This window comes from Oreochromis niloticus, linkage group LG7 (genome assembly GCF_001858045.2).
Source record: "Oreochromis niloticus isolate F11D_XX linkage group LG7, O_niloticus_UMD_NMBU, whole genome shotgun sequence".
Taxonomy (NCBI): domain Eukaryota; kingdom Metazoa; phylum Chordata; class Actinopteri; order Cichliformes; family Cichlidae; genus Oreochromis; species Oreochromis niloticus.
This window is the reverse complement of record NC_031972.2, coordinates 1,920,383-1,946,474: the sequence shown is the minus strand read 5'-3', so window position 1 is coordinate 1,946,474 and position 26,092 is coordinate 1,920,383. Positions and strand designations below refer to the sequence as shown.

The 26,092-nt window shown below is 46.0% G+C and overlaps 2 protein-coding genes and 1 long non-coding RNA gene across 7 annotated transcripts; 1 reads left to right on the top strand and 2 right to left on the bottom strand.

The window, feature by feature from the left end:
* Nucleotides 1-3,558: 3,558 nt before the first annotated feature.
* Nucleotides 3,559-9,741, bottom strand: LOC102081118 (uncharacterized). 5 transcript variants are annotated; one of them, XR_003220758.1, is made up of 10 exons: nt 9,237-9,741; nt 8,940-9,130; nt 8,216-8,843; nt 7,701-7,848; nt 7,412-7,580; nt 6,916-7,055; nt 6,714-6,841; nt 6,242-6,542; nt 4,194-5,345; nt 3,559-4,095 (listed from the first exon to the last, which is right to left on the bottom strand). It is a non-coding gene; the product is annotated as an uncharacterized LOC102081118 (long non-coding RNA). The 5 variants fall into 5 exon arrangements; XR_002062717.2 differs by having other exon boundaries at nt 3,560-4,095; nt 4,194-4,391; nt 4,509-5,345; nt 8,940-9,741; XR_003220760.1 differs by having other exon boundaries at nt 3,560-4,095; nt 4,194-4,391; nt 4,537-5,345; nt 8,940-9,741.
* Nucleotides 9,742-11,145: 1,404 nt separating this feature from the next.
* On the top strand, nt 11,146-16,100 carry mphosph6 (M-phase phosphoprotein 6). Its single transcript, XM_019360956.2, has 5 exons — nt 11,146-11,342; nt 12,096-12,208; nt 14,189-14,279; nt 15,478-15,578; nt 15,687-16,100. The coding sequence occupies exons 1-5, from the start codon at nt 11,295-11,297 to the stop codon at nt 15,808-15,810; spliced, it is 477 nt and encodes a 158-aa protein (XP_019216501.1). The 5' UTR covers nt 11,146-11,294; the 3' UTR covers nt 15,811-16,100.
* A 1,551-nt stretch (nt 16,101-17,651) lies between these two features.
* On the bottom strand, nt 17,652-24,992 carry gpia (glucose-6-phosphate isomerase a). The gene is given in 19 exon segments (XM_003458284.5): nt 17,652-17,983; nt 18,471-18,537; nt 18,664-18,739; nt 18,850-18,978; nt 19,086-19,162; nt 19,924-20,053; nt 20,214-20,366; nt 20,638-20,681; nt 20,906-20,966; nt 21,391-21,444; nt 21,736-21,780; nt 21,920-21,991; nt 22,114-22,260; nt 22,338-22,421; nt 22,496-22,615; nt 23,484-23,552; nt 23,817-23,907; nt 24,753-24,792; nt 24,795-24,992. Coding segments are annotated over 19 exon segments (1,659 nt in total). The 5' UTR covers nt 24,871-24,992; the 3' UTR covers nt 17,652-17,859.
* Between the last annotated feature and the right edge of the window lie 1,100 nt (nt 24,993-26,092).

The window sequence follows — 26,092 nt, the reverse complement described above, 5'->3', positions numbered from 1 at the left end:
GAGGTAAGCATTTCTCAGTTGCAGTGAATAGATAGAATAAACTGTAGAAAACTAAACAGAAGAAAGAAGAAGAGAAATAACAATTTAACATAAACCAGTGACACACTCCGAGGCTGATCAACCCTGGCAGGGCCTCCTTGGATCAGGGTGTCTAGTGATAATGGCCGAAACACCCGATGAATCCAAGCTCCACTACTGACGATGTTCCCAAATTTTAATATTATAATTTAGATCAGATCCCTAATCCCTAAACCTAGCCAAGGAAAAATGTCAGATTAGCCTGGGTAAAAGACCGAAAGTTGAGGCACACAACGATGTGCGCTGCTGGTAAAGTTTCTGGGCTGCTTTTCCTCATAACAGCCATCCCTCAAGATTTTCTCCATTTAAAGCAATGCATTATCAGGGACTGTAAAATCTAGTTCTTTTACTGAAAAAAAAATTGTCAATGTGAACCAATTATGAGGTTGTCACTTTTTTCATCATTTAGCAAAGAAAAAACGATCTATGACTGCATTGGGGATATTTGTTAAAGCCACTTCTTTATAGTAATTAGAGGAAGAAGGGGGAGGCAGAAGATAGAGTTATCTGTATAAATATGAAGTAGGTAAATATTTATACAGGGTAAATATGAAGGGCAGTGGTTAGAGGTAGAGTTGCTTCACCGCAAGGGCATTAGGACTGAATCATGGGGTCTTCCTGTGTGGGAGTTTGCATGTTCTGCATGCATGTTAGGTTGAGGTGATACTTAATTGGGCATAGATGTGGATCTTAGTGTAAATGAGTGTAAAAAGTTGAGCTAACAGCAGAATGAATGTCAAACTGCTTGAAACACTCAGTTTCAGGTAGTTTTCTTTGTTTTGCTCTCGGCTCTGTATGATGTCTTCACAGGAGGACAGACTTCGTTTGGCACACCCCTGCAGCCCCTCAGCATCCCCACCCATGTCCTGCTTACATTTTCTGTGGAAAAAGTTCAGAATGAACTGATAAGAAATTGATGTTGCATGTGTATTGATAAGTGACGCAGTGAAAGTGCATACAAGTTCTCTTAAACCAAGAAGCTTTAAGAAATTCAGTGTCACATCACTGAACATCACGAATTTCATCTCAACAGCCCACCAGCTGCTGCAGTCATGAATCTGGTGGCTAGCAAATAGTTTTACATTGGATTAATGTCAACATGTGTCAGGGTTTCTGGGTCGTTGACCCAGTATTTTCAGTTCGTCCTCATTGTTTATCTTCTGCCTGTTTCACTTCCTGTTTTATTGTGTTAACCTTGGTCCATGTGCATTATGTTCAGTCTTCTTCCCATTTATCGTTAGTTCATTATGTTCAGCTGTGTACTCACCAGTTTCTAATCACCCCTCACTCAGCCTGTGTATTTATGTTCCTCAGTTCAACCAGTCCAGTGTCGTGTCATTGATGTTCTCGTGATGTTATGTTGTATGTTCAGATCAGTCAGCCAGCCATTCAGTTCTTCAGTCAGTCGTCCACTCAGTCAGCCATTTCAGTTCGGGTTCTGTTCATCCAGCCTGCTTTCAATAAACCCCATTATCCTGCACCGTGAGTCCAGCGTTTGGGTCATCCTTCCCTCGCCTCCGCACACGACACCCCTGACAACATGTGATTATTAAATTATGGTGTGTGGTCAAAGCTCAGCTGCAGCACAAATAGCATTGTCTGAGTATTCATAACCGTAACTACAGGGTTGTGCATGACATACTGAAGAACAAGAAGTGAGACGATGAAGGACAGAGTGTGACTCCGGTGTCACGGTCGCCGTGTCTCTCTGGCTGGCTCACACTGGCTACAGGTTTTGTTTATGTCTCGCTCTCTCTCCTACCTGCCTGGGCGGAGCTCGCTATGGGCTCACTTGGCCAACTCACCTGTGATGATTGCCACCACCTGCTGCTGATCTGGATTTCTCTGTGGTTATTTGACTCTGTGGCACAAAGCAGTGATATTTGTGTATTGTATGTAGGTTGGCAAGGTCTATCATCTTGGTTGTGGGCAACTGCAACTGACAAATAAAGGCCATCTCATCATCATCAGTTCGCTGCTGGAAAGTTGAATTTCCTGTGTTCGTGCTCTCAGCTTCCTCTAAAGAAATCTCCCTCGGTGTGTTCACTTAGTGACATAACCTTCACTCTCTGTATATGGATTTCCCCCGGACCTGGTTACGGACCCTCCCTGTGATTCCTGTGTGTGGCAGGGTGAGTGGAGTTCTGGACGAGTGTGGCTGAAGAGGAGTATGTGTGGATTCCCTTCTCTCATCTCCCTGCAACTCCGCCCGACTCACTGCATATATATTTATGTCACTGTGGTTTCACCCTGCTGCAAATAAACTTTCAACTCTTTGTTTGCAAGAACTCTGTGCGTGAGTGCATCCGTTAGCCATGACACATGGAAACAGTGGTACAGACAGGATGATGCATCTGAATGACCTCGCTGAGGATAGAAAAGCCACACGTGCATATAGTTCATGGCAGTTTCAGGTCACCTCCCGCAGCTTGCTTCAGTTCTCGTCTGGATTGCTCAGCCTTAAACACTTGCTCAGTTGACAACAAGTTGCTGGATGTTCTAGTTTTTGTTCTGTTGCCTGGCCACAATGTGTCCCTGCTGCAACACACCTGAATACAATTTGGAGGTCATTAGCAAGACTTGACTGTATGCTGAGGAGGCAACCCCTAACCCTGCCCAAGTAAATGTAAGTAAATGTAAAACACTTGCTTCTAAATGTACTTTTATTGCACCATGTTCATTCAGTCATGAGCTGCTGTAACATGAATCACCTCCTCAGCATGCAGTCACGTTCTACAGAGCCTTCCTAATAACCTGCTAATTGTATTGAGGTGTGTTGCAGCAGGGACACATGGAAAAGTTTAAGGACAGCGGCCCTCGAGGGGTGGAGTTTGACACCTGTGTTTCAGGTAATGGTCCTTCTTCAAACTCAACTTTTTTTTGTCATCAAATATCAAAATATCCTCATGTGTAATGATGACAGAACAGTTGGTGGGTCTACATCTGTGCAATTAAATTCTACATCATAAACTCCAACAATCAAATGACCCCCTATGAGCAAGCCCTAGGCGACAGTGGGAAGGAAAAACTCCCTTTAAACAGGAAAACACTTACAGCAGAACCAGGCTCAGGGAGGGGCGGGACCATCTGTCATGACTGGTTGGGGGGTGATGGGGCAAAATGAGAGCACAAGTTGGCAAAATGTTGCTCACATTGGCTAACATGAACAACAGTTTTCTGGATGAAAAGCAGTCCATCATTACTATTCTTTAATACACACTAACAGCTGCTGGGTTAAAAATAACCCAGTGCTGGGTCAAATATAAATCAAGTTATTGGTTTGATTTGATATACTGGGTTAGGATAACTATCCAAAAACTGGGTTAAATTGACCAATGTTTAAAGTTGAGGTTACCAAAAATTGGGTACAAAGCTCATAACCCATCATAAGGGTTACATTACAGTCATATTTGGGTTAAAAAGATTTGTAATTACAAATAAAAAAAATTGAAGCAAAATCTGTACAAAATATACGAAAATGATTTAAGTTCTGTAAATAAAAGTCATGGTACAGAGTCAAACTTTATTTGAATGGTTGGACAAACGATGTACAGCATCAACAGAATGTATAAAGTCCTGTAAATAAAAATCATTGGTAACACTCCAACTGTATTTGAATTATTCTCTCATATGTACAACGTAACAATTTATGTGTAACTGCATTAAGAAATTGTCTGAACTGAGGGAATATCAACAGTGGGGAAAAAACAAAACAGGATAATTAATCGATAAGACTTATCATTGAAGTCCAGGATTAACCTGAGTGCACAGGGACTGTTAACTAGACCTGTTATTTGGCTGAGCAGGAAGTCTCGCTGCTCAATCTGCTGGACCAGGACCAACCACATGAATGAGGTGCCACAAGTGAAACCCTTGGTTTGCGTTTCCAGCCGAGCATCACATGGCGTGGTAGCCAGAAGTTGTTCAGGGATGCTCATTTCTACTGTCCACCGCATCATGTTTCACTTGGGTGTGCAGGGCTGATAGCTGACAGCTGCCATGTCACTAAAATGTATGCTGAAAGATGCAAGAACAACAGGACTGTGTAAACCACTTTAACACAGATATGACAAGTAATATTCTAGCACTCCAACAATGCGCTTCTAAAAGCATACCTGCCTGTTAACAATAATCATGGTCCAGGGGTACCTCCTCCAGGGCAGACACCTCAGCAGATAGCTGGTCCCACCAGAGAGCCCCACTGACTGCCTCCAAACCAGTCCCCCCATCATCTTTCACATCATCCTCGGGCTCATCCTCCGGGGCCACAACGTCACCAGCACCGAGGCAGATGTTGTGCAGAACAGCACATGCTGTTATGACCCGAAACAGATGTTTTGTAAATAACATGTTTATACATGAACATACACTGTAGTTCCCTTTATGTCATTATGATTATTCAAAAAACAATGGCTATGTATTCTACTGACTTATATGAGGTACAAAGGTGTGGTGCACCTCCAGCGCTTGGAGGAAGATGGCCCAGAACCTCGTCTTCATCATTCCAAAAGCACACACTATTATAGAGCGTGCTTTTGGAATGATGAGGGTTGAAGCGCTGGGCTCCCACACCACGGACTGGCCTCTTGTAGGGAGTGATGAGGGGGAGTAGATGGTAGAGACATGGGTACCCGCCATCTGCAAGGATGAAATGCCCTGGAGGAGGGTAAAGGGCCTGTCGGTACAGTGGGCTGTTGCGTAGCATCCTGGAGTCATGAACTGACCCCGGCCAGCCCACAATGTATCGATGAAGCAGCCCAGATGGTCGCAAACAGCCTGCAGGATTATGGAGGGGAACAATTTCCTGTTCCTGTAGCAGAGACCGTCAGGGCCGCTGGGAGGCTTGATGCGGACATGGCAGCAATCAGTTGCACCAGCAGCTTTTAAAAAGGCTCTGTGTCCTGCCAGCTCTGCAAACCCATGAGACAATGTCTAGATCTTCAGGGGTCCGAGGGAGGTGGATGACCTGATGGCAAATGGCCACCACCTCCTCTGTGACCCTGTGGACGATGCGGTGAACAGTGGAACGAGGTATTGCAAACACCCTGGAGACGACTCTGTAGGATGCTCCACTTGCCAGCCAGAACAGAAACACAAGGACCTCAATTGTGGCACCCCAACCATGTCTCCGATCCTGATTAAGTAGATTCAGCAGCACTTTCAGAGACTCCCTGCTCAGCTGAAAATCAGGCCTCATCATTTAAAAACCTGTCCAGGACTGGGAGGAGGAGTAACTGCAAGTTACTCCTGCAGGACAGCGGTCTGGTCTGGTGAAGGAAAATAACAGAAATTGTTTTATTGTTGACATTATTATGGATGTTGCTGTTGTTGTTTACAAAAATGAGTTTACGTGTTGTAGAAATGTTTAGCTTATTTTAGAGTTTAGACATGTAGGAATGTTTAGTTTGCTTTAGAGTTTAGAAATGTGTTAAGATAGAATGTAGAATTATGGTAGAGACACTGACACTGCCCTGGATATAAACAAAGGCCTGATTGTGTCATGAGCTTAGAAGTAGATTTGTAACTTGATAACTGTGGTCTGGAGGGGAGATGGTATTTATGGCCCCTAGGAAGAGACACACACCCACAGTGTTTTAACTGATATACTCCCACACCTATATGCACACTCACTCACGTGCACTCACACATACACGCGGGTACGCGCACACACAGGCACTCACGTGCTCGTGCATACACACAGAGACAGTTTCCAGCACACTGTGGGGGATTTATGATGGGGTCGCCTCTATAAAGCTGCCTGGAACTAACAAAGGGGTGAAGATTGTTTCAGAGGGACACCGGCCTCGTCTTCCCTTCTAGAAGTGCATGCTTAAATGAAGATGAATAAAGATGAATAAAGATTTTGTAAAAATAACTGAGTTACGGTGCCATTTCTGGATCCCTCGACGAATAAAAGAACCGGGGTAAAACTGATTTCGTAACAGTGTCAAAACATTGTTTTGATTATTGTGCTCGAGGGAAATGTACTCAAATGTACTGGTTCACTGTAAAGGATGTTGGAGCAAATACTCCTATATGAAAATCACGTCTACTGTGGTAAATATCTGAGTTTTAAGCTAGTAAACTGTTTTCAAATACACACGTATTATTATTATTATTATGAACGGAGAAAAAAAATGAATACATGTATTTTTCAATGTACCTGAACGTTGTTATGTCTTAGTCACAGGAAAATCACTCGTCTGTGACGACTGATTTTGTTGTCGCTCTTCAAGTAGAAGAAAGACGAGAGTAGCGGGTATGTTTTCCGCATTTCCATTTCACTGATCGGGAGAAGTGGTACGGGCGTGTACAGCTGGTGACTTGAAGGCTAGAGCATCCCAGTTCACAAGCCTCGTGCTCCAGCCTTTTCGGTCTTCGGAGGACGCGGCCCACGAGACCGAAGGCCGGGTCCTCCAAGGATGCAGCCTCTGAATTGGGATACAGCCCATGTTTATCCCAACCTGAAGGAGAGGGATGAGGCATAAAGCCGGCTGTTAGAGGATTTAAAGGTAGAGCTGTGCAGACCTCACTGCAAAACTTCAACAGATTCTTGTTTGATACAAACCGTCACTGCTGAATATGACACACAGCAAACACTTTGAGCATGATATCAGAAATGAATGTTGACTTACAGGCTGGATATCAGTAAAGGCCTTCTCAACTTCCAGGTTCCTGAAAACCTTTCTTCCTACTTTGTAAGGTGCAGCAGGGAGGAGTGCTGGCAGCAGCTGTAGGGCTACGTCACCTTCCTGTCTGTAAGCTGAGGTTAAAATGTTACAGTAAGTAAAAAAGGTCAATGCAGAAAAACAAATAGAAACATTTCTTCTGAAATACCTTTTGGGAGCAAACCAGTGTTTTGGAGAAGATCACCACTCCTTTCCTTCTTGGCCATGCGCATGATCTTTGTCAAGAACAACAGGATCCCAGAAGAGTCACACAGAAATCCTGTGAAATCCTGTGAAATCCTGTGACATCTGACAAAAGACAAAAATACTGATTGGTTCCTGAGCTTTAAAATTCAATCAAATTCAGCCTTTCTCGTGTGACACTAACATCTGTTCTGGGTGGTGTGATGTTATTTTGATGATTAGATTGGTATTGTTGCAGCTAACTTCTGTTGGTTTGCAAGGAAATGTTTTGTTAGTCTCAGTTTTACCCATGTTCTAATGTGAAGAGTCCTGGTTTGTATTCAGTGTAAGTAGTTTTTATGTTTCCCTTCTGTTTTTTTTTTTCTTTTTTGTAAGCTTTATCCACAATCGCTCAATAAAAATATTTTGAGTAAAAAGATTTGTATTGTAATTGTACACTGTACATTTACACATTGTATTACTTCTGAGTGTTGAACAGGTCCTTAGTCCATGAGATGTGACCTCAGCATGCCCGGGGTGAAAATTTGCTGAAGTGGGACCGTCCCGTTTGACCGGGTCCACGTTGCTCTGTGGATGGCAGTTTGCAGCATGTGTCGGGAAACCTGAGCCAGATGTTGTTCTGTTCTGGTTCTGTGGGAAGCAGAAGTAAATAAATTCAAACCAAAGATAGAAGGCCAAGCACTCAAATGATAAAAGCTTAGATCGCTGCAAAAAGGAAGGGGCTTCAGAAGCAAGTCTATCTTCTAGTACCAGACAAAATGAGGCAGTGTTTTTGGCGTTCCTGTGCTGCTGAGTTCTTCTTCCTGCCAGAACGAAGCCTTCACCTGACACTGCGTACACGTTCCTCCAGAAATCCTGCTGCTGGCCTGAGTTTTCTGCCGGGGCTGAACCACACATCCTGAAAAAAAGAGAAACAAATATGATTTAAAAAATGTTTGCAGTTGTCAAGTCGTCTTTAAACCTGGAGCCATGAGCTCCAACAGCACGCTCGACATGAAGCAGACCGGTGTTTGTTAGGAGATCCAAGCCATGGTCCACAATCATGTTTTACACACTTTAATCTGTCATGAAGTTGCACAAACATTTTGGACAACTTCTCAGTAAATTTGCAGCAGTTGTCATTATTTATGTGTCTACCTAAAAGATGTGCTACACACTGTATGTTTTTAATAATCAATGCTCTTCAGTACACTGACTGAGAAACTGAGCAGTATTCAGGATTTTTAATTGCTGTTGTGTGGATCCAGTGAAGAGTGGATACTTACATATCCTGTGTCCTGTGGCAGTTTGTCACGCCGTCCCTGTGCTCCGTGTTCCCTCTGTTCAGTGTCACGGCCGTGCCCCTGTGCCTGTCGTGTGTTTCCTGTTTTATTTTGATAGTCCCTGTCCTGGGTGCAGTGTGTGTGGGTATGCGTCCCCTCGTCTCGTTAGGTCTGATGTGTCCCTGGTGTGTTACCACCTGTCCCCATCCTCTCGTTGTCCTGTCCGTGTTTCTCTCTGTGCTTAGTAACACTCTGGTTCTCTGTCGTGTTTGTGTTTTCTACTTTGAACTGGAGTTTCTAGTTTAGTTTTCTTGTATTTTATATTCAAACGTTCTGCAGCAGTAAAGCTGCTGCTTGTCGTTAATCCTCCTGTCTCCGAGTCCCGCGTTTGGGTCCTACATCCTGCCTGCCACACAGCACTTCAGGAAACGAATCGTTTTAATATGCTCAAAAGTTAAAGCAAAGATAACATTTCTCATTTTTAATTGTCATTCAAATGAATGTACATGGATAAAAAAGCCTGATGGCATAGCTGAACTTACAAATGTTGCTCCTTTGTCTGAAGAAACTCCGGTTTGCAGTTCAGTAGGTGGTGTAAAATCAGCACATCAGCTTTTTTACAGCTCAAATCCTTTAAAATACAAATAATCACTTTATCCCCTGAGCAATAAAAAAAGACTAAATACAAAGTCTTTCAAAGGTTGCTGTTTGTGACATTGGACTGTACCGTCACTGTGCTGTTAACAGTTCAGCACAGGTTCCCATCTTCAGAGTGATAATAGTGTCATTCCCGGCCTGTAGTTTGTACCTTTGTACTTAATCCAGGATGGCAGAAACACTTGTGTGAAAACAGAACTTCCCTCAAATCCACTTGTGACTTTTTCAAAATCATGTGCGAATCGAGCAGTCTGGTGCTTCCTGGCCCAACGTCAAGGTCAGAAAAAAGAGTGTAGCACATCATTATTTGGTGTCTGTAGGCCTGGGATTTACAAATATTCCAAAAGCTGCAATTCACACGACTTACTCATTAGAAAAATCCAAGTTTGCCTCAAAGCGCACAGACCAGAAATGAACTATGGGCCCAATTTTCCGATGGCTCCAGGATAATGTAGCATGAAATGGTGTTTGGGTTTCAAGTGTCTGTTTTCCAAGAGGGCAGCAGAAGTTACAACAAATACAAATACAACACAAATTTTCTTTATTCCACTTTGAAAGGAAGTTCCCAGGGCCAGATTCAGATAAAGAAGGATTATTTTGAGCTGTAAATCATGCAAAGCTGCTCTAACAATAGGTCACTTTCAACCAATCTCCATACGCCATACGTCACACCTCGAGAAGGAGGCGGGTCCAACAAAATGTGACCACATAAAATGATTAATGTCTCCAAACAGCAACACACACACAGACACACACTGACATCAGAGGTTTGCGGAGTTATGAAAAGTAATTGACTGTTGTTGCTCAGTGGTGATGCGTGCTCAGTCATCCAGGTAATCTATGGCGTTATTTTTGTGCCACTATTCTGAGCGCACGTAAAAAAATTTGAGCACACGTAAAAAAAAATTGCAGGTGCAAGTGTTGCATTTTGAGGAGAAATGTATTTTGAGCTAAGAAAAGCTAAATTTGAGTGAACAAAATTCATTGCTGCGTGCAAAAAATGTATTTCAGTGTTTGCTATTATCCATACACACACACACAATAGCAGCCCCGCTCGCTCAGTTTTTGCATTTGCGCTTGCTCACAATGTGTTGCTTGTGCTCTCAACATTTCTGCCTGTGCGCTTTCAACTCTTTCTGTACACCGTTATAATTGTGCCACAAAACCAGCCAATCACAGACTTGGATGGAAAACATTCTGATTGGCTGTTTTGGTCTCTAATCAGCTCACTGGCTGCTGTAGCTAAACCCAGGCAAATATCCCAGAATGCATTTCATCCAAAACTCAAACGCAGTGGCAGAGGAACGCGCAGTGGCGGAGTTTGAAATATTACTCTTTCTGGGTCACAAAATAAACTTTTAAGATATTTGATGAATGGCGCTGTGTAAACTTCAAATATCTGCTCGATTTATGAAGCCATCACATATTTGCAAAAGTGCTCCAACGTTTTCGGAGATGCCTGTTACCCACCAGCTGACCGGGTAGTCAAGGCGCGGCTCCCAGCACATCGTTTTCAACCCCCCCCCCACTACTCAGGTTAAACATAATATATAAGTCACTTAGATCAGCGGTCCCCAACCTTTTTTGCGCCACGGAACGGCGCAAAAAATCACAGCATCTGGGCCCAATCCTCCGAACTGCAAGACAGCTTTTTCCCGCAAGCCTCACACTACCAGCTCCCCCCACCAGTGTTGCCAACTCCTCAGTAAGGAAAATCGCTATTGGTTGTCCTAAAAGTCGCTAGAAGTCGCTAAATGAAGTCATCACCTAATTTGCATAATTGGTCATGCTAATATAATTGTAACCTATGTTGTTGGAGAGAGAAATAACATCGTGGAAGAGACATAAAGTGAGTAAAAACGTCCTAAATGCATTTAGAGTTTATTTAGAACTACAAATTAAATTTCTTTTAGCAATTATTGTTTTTTTTAATGTCACAATTCCAACCCTGCTCCTTTACCCGGGCTTGGACCGGCAAAAGTGATCCGAAATAGGCACTCTGGTGGAGTTACTTTGTGTGTGTGTGTGTTTATAAGTAGTTTTAAACCTTGTGATCCACAAAACAGCATAAGAGTAAAAGAGTAAAAGAAGAACTGACTGTGTTACAGCACCCGCTGCTTGTTGAGAGTAAAAGCGATACGCGCTTTCACGTCTTTTTTTAGCGACTTTTTTAAGAAAAAAAGTCGCTAGGGGGTCTGAAAACTCGCTAAATATAGCGACAAAGTCGCTAAGTTGGCAACACTGCCCCCCACCCTAAGAAAATTTCTCTAGATCCGCCCCTGGGCTGCACATCAGAGCTCGATTAGCAGGGCTGGAGAAGCAGTTCAGCGCTCGGTTCTTTCTGCCTCTGTTCAGCGTGGCGTTAGCTCGGTGTGCAGCACCGAGGGTCCTCCAGTTCGGTTAGCCGCATTCTCTTGGGTTGAAGATGGCGAGTGAGTCGGTGAAGCTGTCCAAAAATCTGCTGCGGATGAAGGTAAGTGAAGCTGCGCGTGCTAACGGACACGCGAGAGCAGCTAGCAGCCGATAGCTAGCAGAACGTTAGCTTTGTAATGCGCCGGCGCATAACTCCACTCAGCAATCCTGATAATTTAAGGTTTTCTGCTTCACAGGAAGTTTTAAATCGTAAATAGAAGTTGAAATTGATTACCGGATGTCGGGTGTGACCCAGAGAGTAAATCGGCGTGCAGCAGAGTTAATAACAGGCTGTAAATGTAATTTATTAATAAATAATGTGTGCCAGTCTGAGACTCTAAAGATAAACTCTGACTTTAAAATGATCTCTCACGTGATGCGAATCTGAACCCGTGTGGATGCTCAAGTATTTGTGTTACGTCACGAATAATGGGAACGACGGCTGAAATTCATGCTTTAAAAACTGTATCAGAGTCTGATATGACGTCCAGGGGGAGGTAATAACCTGCAGGGTGCTGGTTTGTTTCCTGGAGAGGCTGAACCAGCGTGGAAAAGATGTTTCTGCGGCCTGATGCTTTGACCAATCAGAATAAAGCCCTCTCTGCTGATTTTCACCTTTACTTTAAAAATCTGTTCTGCAGATGTGGAAGATTTCACACTGAGGGAAACAACTGTGGTTCTCTGCAGATCTCAGCCAATCACAACTGAGTGCAGTAAAATCATCATTCATGAGAGCAGGTGTGGTTAAAACCTCACAGAAACGTCAGCTGAAGGTGACGTGTGTGTGTGTGTGTGTGTGTGTGTGTGTCCACAGTTCATGCAGAGACGTCTGGACGCAGAGACGAAGAAGCAGCTGGAGGAGGACGAGCGGAGGATCATCAGTGATGAGCACTGGTACCTGGACCTGCCTGAGCTCAAGGCTAAAGAGTATGTATGAGCGCCATTCAGGCTCCGCCCACTTTAATTCAAGCAAAATGCATAACAGCCTCACCGCACCGTCGTTAAAGGACTTTTTTTCATGCAGCTGCTTAATGTGCAGTTTTCTGAATGGAGTCTGGTTTGAAGTCTGAACTAGAAATGGACCGATCCGATATTACGTATCGGTATCGGTCCGATACTGACCTAAATTACTGGATCGGATATCGGAGAGAAATAAAAAATGTAATCCGATCCATTAAATATCAAAAAAACACCTCACAAAACTTGCGACACGGCGTAACTCGGCTCATAACCGTAGCACGTCGGAGCAGTGTGATCACGTGATAGAGCAGCTGTGTGTATTTGTAGCCTCGCTACCAAACCAGCATTTCATCTCCGAGGAAGTTATCCCAGAGAGAAGAAAGCAAGTGTGTAAGTTCATCTCTGAATGTTTGTAAAGCGTTCCCATGTTAAGCTTAACAACCGATATATGGAGCGACTGCCTCTCTCCCTCCCTCTCCTGCTGCTACTTCAATCGTGAAACTGATCAATCAGAATACTTTATTGATCCCTGGGGGAAATTATTTTTTGTTACAGTGCTCCATTATAAACCAACATTAACAAAACAGACAACACGCTAACTAAGAATAGTACTATATATATATATATATATATATATATATATATATATATATATATATAGTGTATATATATGTGTGTATATATATATATAGTGTATATATATGTGTGTATATATATACATAAGTCACACATTAATAAATAGCTGGAAAGAAACATGTAGTTGTAGCAGTAGCCAGTGTGTTAAGTGGATGCGTTGTACAGGGAGATGGCCACAGGCAGGAATGATTTCCTGTGTCGTTCAGTGGTGCTTTTCGGTATGATGATCAGCTGATTGGCTTTTCTGTCGCGAGTCCGTCTCTCTTCTTTGTTTTTGGCCCACTTTGCTCCAGAAAGAGGAAACCAGCGGCGGAACAACAGCAGCACGTTTAACCTTGATAAGCTGTTGTTAGAATGTATTTAATATTACTTTCTACACCAGGATCCTTTTCTACGTAGCTGACGGCTGGTAACTGTGCAGGGGCGGATCTAGCAAAGTGTAGCCAGGGGGGCCGATGGGGCATGAACAGGGAAAAGGGGGCACAAAGACATACTTTTCTTTCTTATTCTCATTTAAAATGTCTAGCTTTTAATAAATAATTATCTGAATCTTACACCCAAAGTTTTAATCTGATGTAACATGTATAGAAGTCCATTACTGTATATAGTAACTGTTAAGTCTAATATACCCTAGTAAGCTATAGTACTTTTTCCTTTGGGAAGGTACCATCTGTGCAGTCTGCAGTTCTGTAGAAGAAAGATGTTGAATCTATTTAATTATTCTTGAAAAATAATTTATTTCTGTGCATTTTTTTTCACCCTGCATCAAATTAAAGTTGATTACATCGATTAAGCATCATGAGGTGGAGGGTGGGGGGTGGTTCCCTATTTCTTTTTTTGCTGGGAGTTTGCAACCCTGTTAGTTAGGTTGCTTAATATTTCTGCTAAGTACTCTTTAAAATACCAGAATAGGGAGGATGGAGCAGGTTTAAGTTTATTAGATTGATCAGTGTTGCTGAACTATGAAATATTTTGGGTGCAGTGTATTTTTTACATACAGGTATAACAGAATAGCTTTAGTGTTGTTGTTTATTTAAACTTGAGTATGAACTTATACAAAATGCAGCAAGATATTAAAAAACAGTTTTATTGATTAAAAAACACACTATATCGGATTCATTAAGGTATCGGCAGATATCCAAATTTATGATATCGGTATCGGACATAAAAAAGTGGTATTGTGCCATCTCTAGTCTGAACACACAGTGAAGTGTGTTTTAAGTCTTTAGGGGTCAGAGGTCATGTGATCATGGAGGCGGATGATGTTATTCTGGAGGTGTTCCTAATACTGTGGCGTCCCTGCCCCTGCAGGAACCTGATCATCGAGGAGAGGAGTTTCGTTCCCTGTGAGGATCTGAAGTATGGCCGACTCTCCTTCGGAGGCTTCAATCCTGAAGTCGAGGTGTGTCTCATTTCATGCCCACTTCCTGTTTTTATTTTGACCCCTGACCTCGCAGTGTGTCAGATTACCTGACTGCTGTGTTTGGGAGGACACAGAGCTGAGAAACATCAGTTTGTTCTTTGTGTTTTTAACAATAATCAGCCTCGATTTAAACCAGCTGTGTCAAACCAGCAGGGACTGTCTGACTGAAGCTTTCCATGGAAACTGTTTTAGTCATGTTTAAATTTTGAGCAATGCTGTACGATCTCAGCTGTACACCTGCAGCAGAAGCAGCCCAGTACGACCCTGCCTCTGTCACCTGGAGGCTTCAGATGTGTCCTACCCCCTGATAGGGATGGGTATTGTTAAGGTTTTATCCGATACCGGTGCCTAAACTCTGCTCGAACCGGTGCTTAAAGAATGGAGAACAAACTTTGTCCAAAAACCTCTTATGTTTTTATTTTTAGCAGTTTCTTTTTTCTTACGTGCATTAATGTAATAATGTGGTTAGCCTACTCAACGTAAATTACACACGAACAACATGAAGCTGGTCACTCAGAGAAGAACGGCTGCTGCTGCCATCATCATCCGTCATCATTTCTGCTACAGTGGCAGGGCTAGGGGCCAGGACTCTCCTCTTCGGGTTCTTGGGGGATGTTGCTAACTCCGGGTCTGATAACAGGCACCACACCCGCTCAGTGTGAGGTCTCGCAGCAAGCTATCAAATACGGTGCATTTCTCAGCTTTTAAAATGCTATGCGTCGCCAGGTGTTTCATCAGATTCGAGGTGTTACCTCCTTTGCACAGTATCACAGTATCAGCTTAAAGCACTTGTTGCAGGCTGCTGAGTTTGCTGTGAAGTACAGCCAGACTTTTGACCACTTTGCCTTGGGCATTTTTAATCTGTAGCTCTGCTCTAAAAGAACATACGTACCTGGCCCCGCCTACTATCTATTGTCATGCACTTTGGCTAGAATCCAAAGTGTATGACATCTCAAGAAAAAGAAAAGCACCGAAATGTGCGCTGCTTTTCAGTCTGGTTACTACAGTTTATGTCAGAACCGGTGCCATTATGGCACCGGATACCGGTACCCATCCCTACCCCCCGACTCCTCACCCTGGGTCCTCTGTCTTACCCCGACTCCTGATCCCAGAACGACGAGTCTCTCTGAGTGTTTGCTCTGAGCGTTTAAACTAGAACCGTCCTGTGTTCCTGCAGAAGCTGATGGCTCTGATGAACCCTAGAGAGGAAGAGGAGGAGGAAGAGGAGGACCTGAGCCAGATGCAGACAGACATCACAGATGAAGAAATGGCTCTGAGGTACGAACTGTTTCCCTCTGATGCTGAAGCGCTGCGTGTTTTCACTGTAGTTCATTACACACACACAGTGCATGAGGCGAGGCTCTCATCTGTTGTTTTTCTCGGCAGGTACGAGAGTTTAGTTGGAAGCATGAAGAAGAAGTTTGCGACAAAGCGAGAGCGAGCGGCGCAGGAGGCAGATGAGGAGAACCAGAAGGAGGTGAAGAGAGCGTTCGTGAAGCCTCAGGACTGAAGACGCTCGCACTCCAGCTGTTTTTAGACGTGAGGCTGCCGTGGAGCAGCGGCTGTCTGGATGTTATACATCCTGCTTTTATGAGACAAGGAGGACATGAGCAGCCTCAGAGCTCCTGAGAGCTGCGTGTTTGTTACCTGTTTGTTTTTTAATTCCGTGTCTGACTCACCTGAGGTGTGTTTAAAGCCACGCCTCCTCCACTTGTTTGCTCGTCATGAGGAGGTGAAGGTTGGTTCAGACCTCTGAAGATGTAAAACACGGACTGTAAATAAAAGATGGAGGCTCGCGGAGGTCAGCATGTGTTTATTTCAGAGTGTCTCGTCTAAGCTCGAGTGTTGAAGTCCCGTCGGCTGACAGTCAGTGTGTTTAAAAAGGGGTCGAACACGGTGGCGGTCAATGAACGGGAGGAACCAGCCCGTCTGTCCGGGGGCGTACAGCGGGCTGGGCAGGGTCGCCAGCAGAGCGTGACATACGGCGTTCGCCACGGGAGACGAATCCTTGGCTGACTGCCGTGACATGCGGGCCAGACCACCGCGTAGACGTCCCCCTAATCTGCCTGAGCCGTGGAGAAGGTGGCAAGAAGCTCGTCTCTGCAGCGAGTGGCAACCTCGTTGCCAAAGGTGACCGAGAGGAAACCAGGAAGACATGACGGTTTAGAAACGTAAAGTGTTAACAAACAAAAACATGAATATATGGAAAAAAATGATAAAACTTCAAACAGAAAATGACTGAAAATAATTTTACAGTAGAGTCACACATGAAGTTTCAAAATAGAACAACTCCAAAAGGTAAAATTTTACTTTTAACTTTCAGTAAAACTTCAGAATAAATTCAACCCTGATCAAAAAACTCAGGATACTGTGTAATTCAGATATTTCCACTTAAATGAACATCTTTAATAAGAATACGAGCCTGTTTGGAATCTGATGGCAGCAACACGACAGCACCATGTTCCCACTGTGCAGCGTCCTGTCCTCTTAACTAGTCTGTTGCGGGGTGGGAACTCGAGGGCCGGTGTCCTGCAGGTCTTAGACGTGTCCTTGATCCAGCACAGCTGATTTAAATGGTTAAACGACCTCCTCAGCATGTGTTGAAGTCATCATGTGAACCAGGCTCAGGGAGGGGCGGCCATCTCAGCAGATGGCCCCGCCCTCCGAGCCTGGTTCTGGTCACCCTTCATTGCTTCCACACCTGCAGTTCTCCTGACGTCCACTAGAGTCATCCCATGTTAAAATAAACATGTTCACCGGCTGATGCAGGAACTGAACACCTGTACGGAGACACGATGTGTCATAACTCACCTGTTTGAACTGGGTTCAGGTGCTTTTTTCACCAGAAAAGGTTTAAAACTGTCGTTTGGCTGCGAGTCGCCATGCTCCGTCCCATTAGAGTTTAAATTTGCTTTGATGTGAGATTTACCTGAAATCCATGACCTACCTGACCTTCACAGGTACTGCTGACCTCTGATTGGATAAGATCAGAGCAGGTGTGTAAAATCAGCACCGTGAGCATTGGAGGTGTGTGTTACCTGTTGCTCACCCGACACCAGCACGGCCCTGTTGTGCAGCGCCAACAGCATTTCCCTCGTCCCAAACATCAGTGTGAGGCTTCAGCTCAGCAACGCCCCCACCCCCCTCCACAAATCTGACACACTGAACTGCAGCGAGGCCCCCACACTCAGGACGACGGCCACGGTGAGGCAGGAAACATGTCAGTCCAACATAATCACACCTGATCAGTAATCAATAATCACCTGACTGCTGAAGCCGACTTCTCCTTTAAACAAGCTCACTGATTGGACAGAAGCATTTCCTGCGACCTCACAAAGAAACCAAACAGCGTTGGTGACAAACAGGCTTTTATTTTGAAAGTCACAGTTGGCTGGGCATGGTCACCTACACAAACATGTTCACGTTTTAAGGACTCGTCTACACGTGAAGACTCTTAGCACACAGATCACAGACAGGAAGTGCTCACAGCGCACGACAAGACAAACATCATTCAGCCAATCAGGGTGGAGGATGAGGTCTGTTAACGCGGGCTCGACGTTCAGGCGAAATTCTTCTTCAGGAAGTTGATGAGCCCATTGGTGGACGAGTCGTGGGAGGTCACCTCTAAGTCGTCCTTCAGCTCCGGCTCGATCTTCTTGGCGAGCTGCTTCCCGAGCTCCACCCTGTGGTGGAAAGAGAGGCGGGTCAGCAACGCACAGGTCAGCAACGCCGGTTGGTCAACAACAATTATTTTGTAAGGGAAACGTACGGAAGACCGCTTCCAGTGAGGCAAGTTTGACTGAAAACATAATAATAAAAAGGCACCTTTAAAGACCCTCAAGGTCACCTGACATAAGCACAACAAAATAAAAACATGTAAAACTAGACTCAGACGGAGTCACGATGAAGGGTAAGCAGTTCTGAATACATGTTTTAAGACGTAATATAAAATAAATACAGTGAAAATTCATTGTTTTCAATAAAATACAAAAAACCCAACAACTTTAATTTATTTAAAGGGAAAGTATGGAGGTCTATTAGTGGCAGCAAAGTGACTGTTCAAGATCTTTAAAAAAAATAAATAAAGATGTTTAATTGTAAAATAAAGCCCAAACATGGAAGCTTAAGCTACCTTAAACCCAAGTTTAGCCCCGCCCAGGTGTGACTCACCCCCACTGGTCGTAGCTGTTGATGTCCCACATGATGCCCTGGACAAAGATCTTGTGCTCGTACATGGCTGAAAGAAAAACAGCTGTGTCAGACTCCTCCTCATTATTGGTGCAACTGAAGTTTACAGTAACCGGAGACCACCTGCAGTGACTCCGCCCACAGCAGCATGTTTGATTTAAAAGCCAGTACTCACCGACCAGAGCTCCCAGTATGAACGGGGTGAGCTTCTTGAAAACAATCGAGTTGCTCGGCTTGTTCCCCAGAAACACCTGCAGAGAAAAACGTCATTTCAACGCTGGAACGTTGACACACTGTACAGTCACCTGACTGTTTCTACTCTGATGGTCACACACAGGTGTGTCCAGGTGTGCGCTCTTACCTTGTGCGGCAGCAGCTTCTCCAAAGCGTCTCCCGACATGCCGGCGGCCTCCAGCTCTTTCCGGGCCTCGTCCGGAGTCTTTCCCTTCATCAGCGCTTCGGTCTGAGCCAGGAAGTTTGCCACCAGGATCTGCATAAAGCACACAACACCTGTGAGGCGTTACATCATCCAGGTGTGCTCTTGGTTCTTCCAGCTGATCAGTTCAGCCTTGCTAAAGTAACTTTAAATGTTCAGACCTTGTGGTGGAGGTTGTTTCTGATTGGATGCTGAGACTGAGCGGGAATGAGGAAGTCAGCAGGAATCATACGAGTGCCTGAGGAAGAACAAGCAGTCTGTTAACTCTTGTTATTGATCACAAGCTGAAAATCACTAACATCAAACTGTTCAATTAAGGAGACGTGTTCAGACGCGCGAGGCGGCGAGCTTCAATCAGATCAGACCAACGAAGAAAAATCTGAATGGCCTCAGTAATAATCCAGAATAATCCGGCTCCCTGTGCCATCATTGGAGAGTTAAAGAAAGCATTCGACACCATCAATCATCTGCGGAAGGAGCCCTGTGGTATCCAATCACAGCATCTCGAATGTTCTGCTGGGTTCCACAACATTCCCTCCTGGGGTGGTCACATGTTTGAGCACGTTGGAGGCGTGTCCCTGCACGTCTCTTATTAAGGTAAGTAAAGTAAAATTTTATTTATATAGCACCTTTCAAGATAAAAATCACAAAGTGCTTTACAGAGGCAGAAAACAGACATTAAAATCCAAAACAAAACAAAATTAACCAAAAGCGAGTTTAAACAGGTTTTTAACTGCTTTTTAAAAGACTTAAATAAAAGACATCTGATTATGTTTACAAAAGGACCTGTACAGGTGTTTCCACGGGGGAGGAGCTTCAGCTTCAGGCTCGGGTCCTCCAGGTACGCAGCACGTTGTCTGAGACCATTTTAACTCACCTGTGCGTGTGCGTGGATCATGAAGGTTTGTGTGACCTGCGCTGGGACTGCAGGTGTTATCAGCTGCCCTGATGTTCACTAACGAGCGGTCACTATTACATAATTAAAGGGTGGAGCTTCACCTTGGTGGATGAGCTGGTAGAAGGCGTGCTGCCCGTTGGTCCCCGGCTCGCCCCACACGATTGGTCCAGTGTGGTAGTTGACACGGACGCCATCTTTGGTGATGTACTTCCCGTTGGACTCCATGTCGCCCTGAAGACCAAACAGACGAGTCATCAGCACCAACATTCATCACGAAACCCCACCCCCACCATCATGCCACAGTCTGACGTAATGTACGGTTTCTGTGGTCTGCTGCGCGTTACGTGACGCAGGCGTCACACCTGCAGACCCGCCTCCCTGCGTCACTGACCTGCTGAAAGTAGGCAGCGAAGCGGTGCATGTACTGGTCATAGGGCAGCATGGCGTGGGTCTCTGCCTGGAAGAAGTTGATGTACCAGACGCCAAGCATGGCGAGTAGCACGGGGGCGTTCTGCTCCAGGGGGGCACTGCGGAAATGGTTGTCCTGGGAGGAGGGGGGAGGAGGAGAGTTTAGGTTCATGCTCCTGCTGTCAGTAGTGTACACAGAGCGCGTGCAGAAACAAAGGGCGCCATTCTCTCGCTTATCACACTCGAGTCTGAGTTGTGAAAGTGTCTTGTTCAGTAACCTGACGGGAAGGGTGGAAACATTTCAGAGTGACGCAACGATCAAATAACACGTGTTGAAATTCGTTTTTGTCCCGCGGACGAATGTGAAGCAACTCGCTTGCAAGAAAGCAGAAGAGACGCTGACGTACCATCCAGTGAGCTCCGGAGAGAAGCTGCTCGAAGTTCTCAAAGCCTGAAACACAAAACAAACCAGAGTTTAGTCCTCAGGCTCTCAGAAGGAGGGACATTAACTCAGTCATGCACATATCAACTGGTTGAAGCCAAGATCGATGCAGAGCAGCTTTGCTTGATTCTCAGTCCAGAATAATCCTCCTTTCCTCTGACAGGATGACATCATCAATGATTGATAACTTTGATCGATGATCGGCCCTGGCAACAGCCAAGTCACAGACGTACCTACGTGTAGAGCGATGGACAGACCGATGGCCGACCACAGCGAGTAGCGACCTCCGACCCACTGAGGACGATCAAACATGACATCACACAGTCACTCCACCAATCAGAGCACAGGCAGGGCAGCAGATCGTCAAAATAAAAGCAGTGACAAGAAGCGGCACTGAGACGCTTTCAGCCACTTCCTGTCAGTTTGTTTTCAGCGGAAGGATGGCAGCATTAACGGAGAGGAGCGACCTCACGAGAAACATGAAGGAACTCCGACTACAGTAAAAATCACAGGCTCCTTAAATCTAAAGAAAAGCGATGAATTTGACTGTGAAAGAGCCAGAATCGACACAAACTAATATTATTAAATAATAAACAGAACGAGGGTCGACTCAAAAACATCACTGAGGAGCCGCGTTACATGTCACTAACCCACCGCTGAAAACCATCTGAGTCACATGCATTCATAGTGACATCATCATCGTAACAGGCGCACTTACGTCCCAGAACTCGAACATGTTCGCCGTGTCGATGCCAAAGTCCTTCACCTTAGCCTGAAGGGGGCGGAGACAGAGGAGGCTGCAGATGATCTGATTAGAGCAGCGTGTCTGTGTCTGTCTGTCTCTGTGTGTGTGTGTGTGTGTGTGTGTCTCTGTGTGTGTCTCTGTGTGTGTGTCTCTGTGTGTCTCTGTGTGTGTGTGTGTGTCTCTGTGTGTGTGTGTGTGTGTCTCTGTCTGTGTGTGTGTCTGTCTCTGTCTGTGTGTGTGTCTGTCTGTATGTGTGTCTGTCTGTATGTGTGTCTGTCTGTATGTGTGTCTGTCTGTATGTGTCTGTGTGTGACTCACTGAGTTGGTGGACAGAGCCACAAAGTGTTTGGCCACAGCAGATTTCTGTTGAGGATGAGAGGAGAGAAGCTCGTGAGCGTGATGGAGAGATCACCACCCGACCCCTGACCCTTGACCCGGTCTGCCTCCATGTTAAAGTGACTGTGTCTTTTAGAGCAGCTGCGTCAGGCTCGGGTCTACTCACGTCGCCGGCAGTCTGCAGGAACCAGTCTTTGGCAGACTCGGCGTTGGTGATGGTCTCCTGGGTGGTGAAGGTCTGAGAAGGTCAGAGTGAGGAACTGAGAGTTAGCAAACAATCAAACCAATCGAGTCTCTCGAAACTGAAAGCAACTGACTGAGCACGCTCAGACCCAGGAGTAAAGTGTGTGCGTGTGAGACCTTGGAGGCAATGATGAACAGGGTGGTCTCGGGGTTCAGCTTGGCGAGCGTCTTGGCCAGGTGAGTCCCGTCGATGTTGGAAACGAACCAAATGTCCGGTCCTCCCGCCGAGTACGGCTTCAGAGCCTCCGTCACCATCAGAGGGCCCTGAATGCACCACGACACAGTGAGTCACATGACCGCTGAGGCGCGTGCGTGCGTGCGAGAGCTCAGCGGTCACTCACCAGGTCGGAGCCTCCGATGCCGATGTTTACCACGTCAGTGATGCTCTTCCCGCTGAAGCCTTTCCACTCGCCGCTGCGAACTTTCTGTAAACACACGACACAAAGGTCATGACCTCCAGGCGTCACACGCCGTGACAAACGCTCAGACACACACTCACCTGGCAGAACGCCTTCATCTTGTCGAGCACCCTGTTGACCTCGGGCATCACATCTTTGCCATCGACGAGAATCGGCGTGTTGGAGCGGTTCCTCAGAGCGACGTGGAGCACAGCCCGGCCCTGTGAGCGCGTGCGGTAACAACAACGGGGTTAAGAGTGACCCCCTCACACAAACGCACACGTGCTGATGTAGGAGTCAACTCCGAGTCTGAGGGCCACCTCTCACTGGGATATATCACCATGGCAACACTTGCTGTGACCCTACCCTGCTCCCAGGTTAGAGATCAGCAGGTGTGACATCACTGCCTACTGATCAATCAGATCTGTAGAATCACCTGATCAGGTCAGGAGCCATCAGCACGTTCAAACAGGCTGAACTTTATTGGTACAGGAGCTGTTTACAGTGTTCATCTTCATAGCGCTCTATGTATTCCTCTTTGTCAACAATCTGATTGGATGCTGCCAGCCCCGCCCCTTCCAGGTAAAATTATAACAGCTTCCTGTGTTCGATGACGTATAGATTTGAAATCAGAATTCACCCTGAAAGCGCCACGCAGCCTGATTTAAGTGATACAAATGTGTTTCCGTAAATATTTAAGATTTGTGATCAATCATGTTGATCAGGAGCTGCTCAATCAGCCACTGCTGATCAATACATGAACCTTCAGCCTGTGTGTGTGTGTGTGTGTGTGTGTGTGACTCAGCAGCTCTGAGTCTGCGCGGTGTCAGGTGGAGGATGAAGAACGTCTCTGAAACCAACAAAATAAAGGCATCGTGGTGCATTTGAGTGTCCGTTGAAATCTACACAGGTTTACTTTAACGCGAGTGCGCACGCACGCACACACACACACACACACACACACACACCCCAGAGCCTCTGAGGGCTGAATTATTTAATCGCTCTACAAACCTTTGTAGAGCGATTAAATGCGGTCACGTGACCCTCGTTCCCTTTTAGTTTATACGTGGACGTGTGAGGAGGCATTACCTCAGTGAAGTTGATCTTCTCTCCAGAAAACATCCTCTCCCGCGCCTCCTCCACCCCCCGAGACTTGGCCTGCACACAGGAAACACACGGGCAGCAATCAGATGACTTCAGGAAGCTCATTTCACCACCAGGAAGCGGTGACATGTCGACACAGCGCCCGCCGCTGGTGCCGTGGCGCAACACTTCTCTTTCCAAATAAAGTGTGGAAACCTTCCCGTTTCACTGAAGCTCTGAGCAGATAAAGCACGCCTCCTCCGCTCACTTTTAGCTGAACCTGCTGCTACAGGTGAGCTCCAGCTGCCTTTCAAAATAAAAGACGGAGTGTGTTCTCACCAGGGCCAGGAGCATGGCCAAGACGTCCTGGTTGATCAGGTTCTTGGAATAATCGATCAGGATGTCGCCATCGTCCGTCTGCAGGGTGGTGCTGTGAAGCCAAAATACTTTATTTACACCCAGTTTCACAGACACGCACAGAGCAGCAAAAAACATAGAACCTGAACAACAACAGAGCCAAACCCTGAACGCCTCATCACCCTCAGCTCACAGTGTGAGGGTCCAGGAAACGCCTCACACCGCCTCCTGTGGTGGTTCTGACTCCCTCAGCACGTGGGCCTCTCTCACGCGATGACTCTGTCTGTGGATGCATCACAGCGCACGTACCCGCGGATAGCCTCCGGTGCCCGGTTCTCCCGGGTCCCCCACCCCGGCTCCTGTGCTTCATTACCGCCCGCATCCCGCCCGCATCCCGCCCTGACATCGGGCGAGCCCCCCCTCCGAGGTCCGCTTCCTTCAGGTTTTCTGCTTCCATTATCGGACAGACGCGCCATGGGCTGCCTGTCGCTCCCGTTACAGCCTGCATCGTACACGTCAGTATGAGGTCAACCCCACACCTGAGACCCACCTGTGAGGGCCTCGTGGTGTGTTGGTGAACGCTTAGTAAGCACGTGCGCAGGTTCGGCACAAACAGGAAATCTGTGCAGACTGTCCGATAATGGAAGCAGTCGTTTTAGCACGCAGCTAACGGTAGCCCATATCGGTACTGGAGGGATCCACCGGGTGTCGGGCCTCTGGTCTGCGGGTTTCGGGCTCGATACCGAGGCGGGGGGCGGTGATGATGACGAAGGGAACACGGGGGTAGGGGGTAGGGGGCTCACAACGGAAACGCGCGGAGAGGTGACCTTGTCGGTCACAGTCCGAGAAGGAGAATCGATAACCGGGCGGAGCGCCGAGGACCTCCAACCCCGGGATACGTCATCCGGCTGTCCTCACCTGAGCCGGCCGAAGCGCTCCGGGTCGGACTCGAACAGGCCCTCATGTTGAGGCTCGCGCCGTTCGCCTCGTGCCACTGCTTCAGCTTCTGGAAGTTTGCATCGGCGGTCAGAGCCATGATGGCGGATGCTCGATGCAGACAAACTGAACACACTCCTGGTGAGACTCAAGCCTTCGCGGCCGGTGCTGGACTGACTGAATGTGGTGGGGAGAGAGAGAGAGGAGCACCGCGGGAAAGAGCCGCTCCCAACCAATCACAGCGTAGAACCCACCGCCCGAGCTCCGCCCACAGACCCGACCCGTCACGTCCTCAAAGGCAGCGGGACTGAAGTATGGAAGCCGATTAGTGACGATATTGCGTCAATATTGCGACAGGGCAGATCTACGGGGTTGGCATGGGGTGGCATGTGCCACCCTAAAATGCTCTCTTGCCACCCCCAGTGCCACCCTAGCTTTGCATATGACACTGTTGTTTATTAAAATAAGCTAGCATGAACACTTTGAGCCTATCCGGTCGTTAAGTGATGACGTGACGAATCCTACTTCCAGGCCTAAAGTAGTCTGCGTTTAATATGGCTTTTGTGTTGTTAACATGTTTAATGTTTTGTATTTTCTTCTATTTAATCTCAAAAAGCTCCTAAAACAGTCAGTGATCACTGTTGACCTCCCTCGGCTTTTATTACTGCTAATCATTTATTTAAGCTCAGTTTTTAAAACCTTACGATGTAACTACAGCACAGCCCATGCAGCAGTATATGAATGACTAACCTCGTATTGTGGATGGATTATCTCACTTGTTCTCCTGGCTGAAGTTTGGTCCATTTACAGCATCCTGCCATGCGATTACATTTGTTCCTGACCACCGAGAACACTCACGTTAACTTTTATCGAGTGGAAAAAAAGTTAGCTTGTTTATGTTATGCTAACATAGCTGTGTCGCTAGCGGTCACGTAGCACATCATTATATACCAGCTAGCCAAACTTCAGTAACCCTACAAACGTCACTGCTGTTTAGTTTTCTGTCTTCATTTATGTTGGAAGTGATAGCAGAGCTGTACGTTTGAATTTTTTTCCAAAACCCCGCAGTCAGGACATACTATATTGTATTTAGATAGAAGCTAGCGAGCTAACTTCCTGCTAACTTCTAACGCCGTTAAATGTCATAAATTCCATTTTCATGGATGCCTGGATGTTAAACTCAATTGTTACACCTGGTAGAGCAGAACACTGATCATTTTATTAAAGATGAAAGACTTTAGACAGTTTTTCAACTCTCAGTAATGCCACAGTGATCGTTTGATATATGGACCTGCAGCGGAGTTTAGGCCCAGACACGGCCA

Excerpts from the sequence above, each read along its gene's own strand:
- mphosph6 (XM_019360956.2), top strand. The coding sequence starts at position 11,295 with ATGGCGAGTGAGTCGGTGAAGCTGTCCAAAAATCTGCTGCGGATGAAG. Across the intron at positions 12,209-14,188 it reads CCTGAGCTCAAGGCTAAAGA|GAACCTGATCATCGAGGAGA; the intron begins GTATGTATGAGC and ends CTGCCCCTGCAG. Across the intron at positions 15,579-15,686 it reads GATGAAGAAATGGCTCTGAG|GTACGAGAGTTTAGTTGGAA; the intron begins GTACGAACTGTT and ends TTTTCTCGGCAG.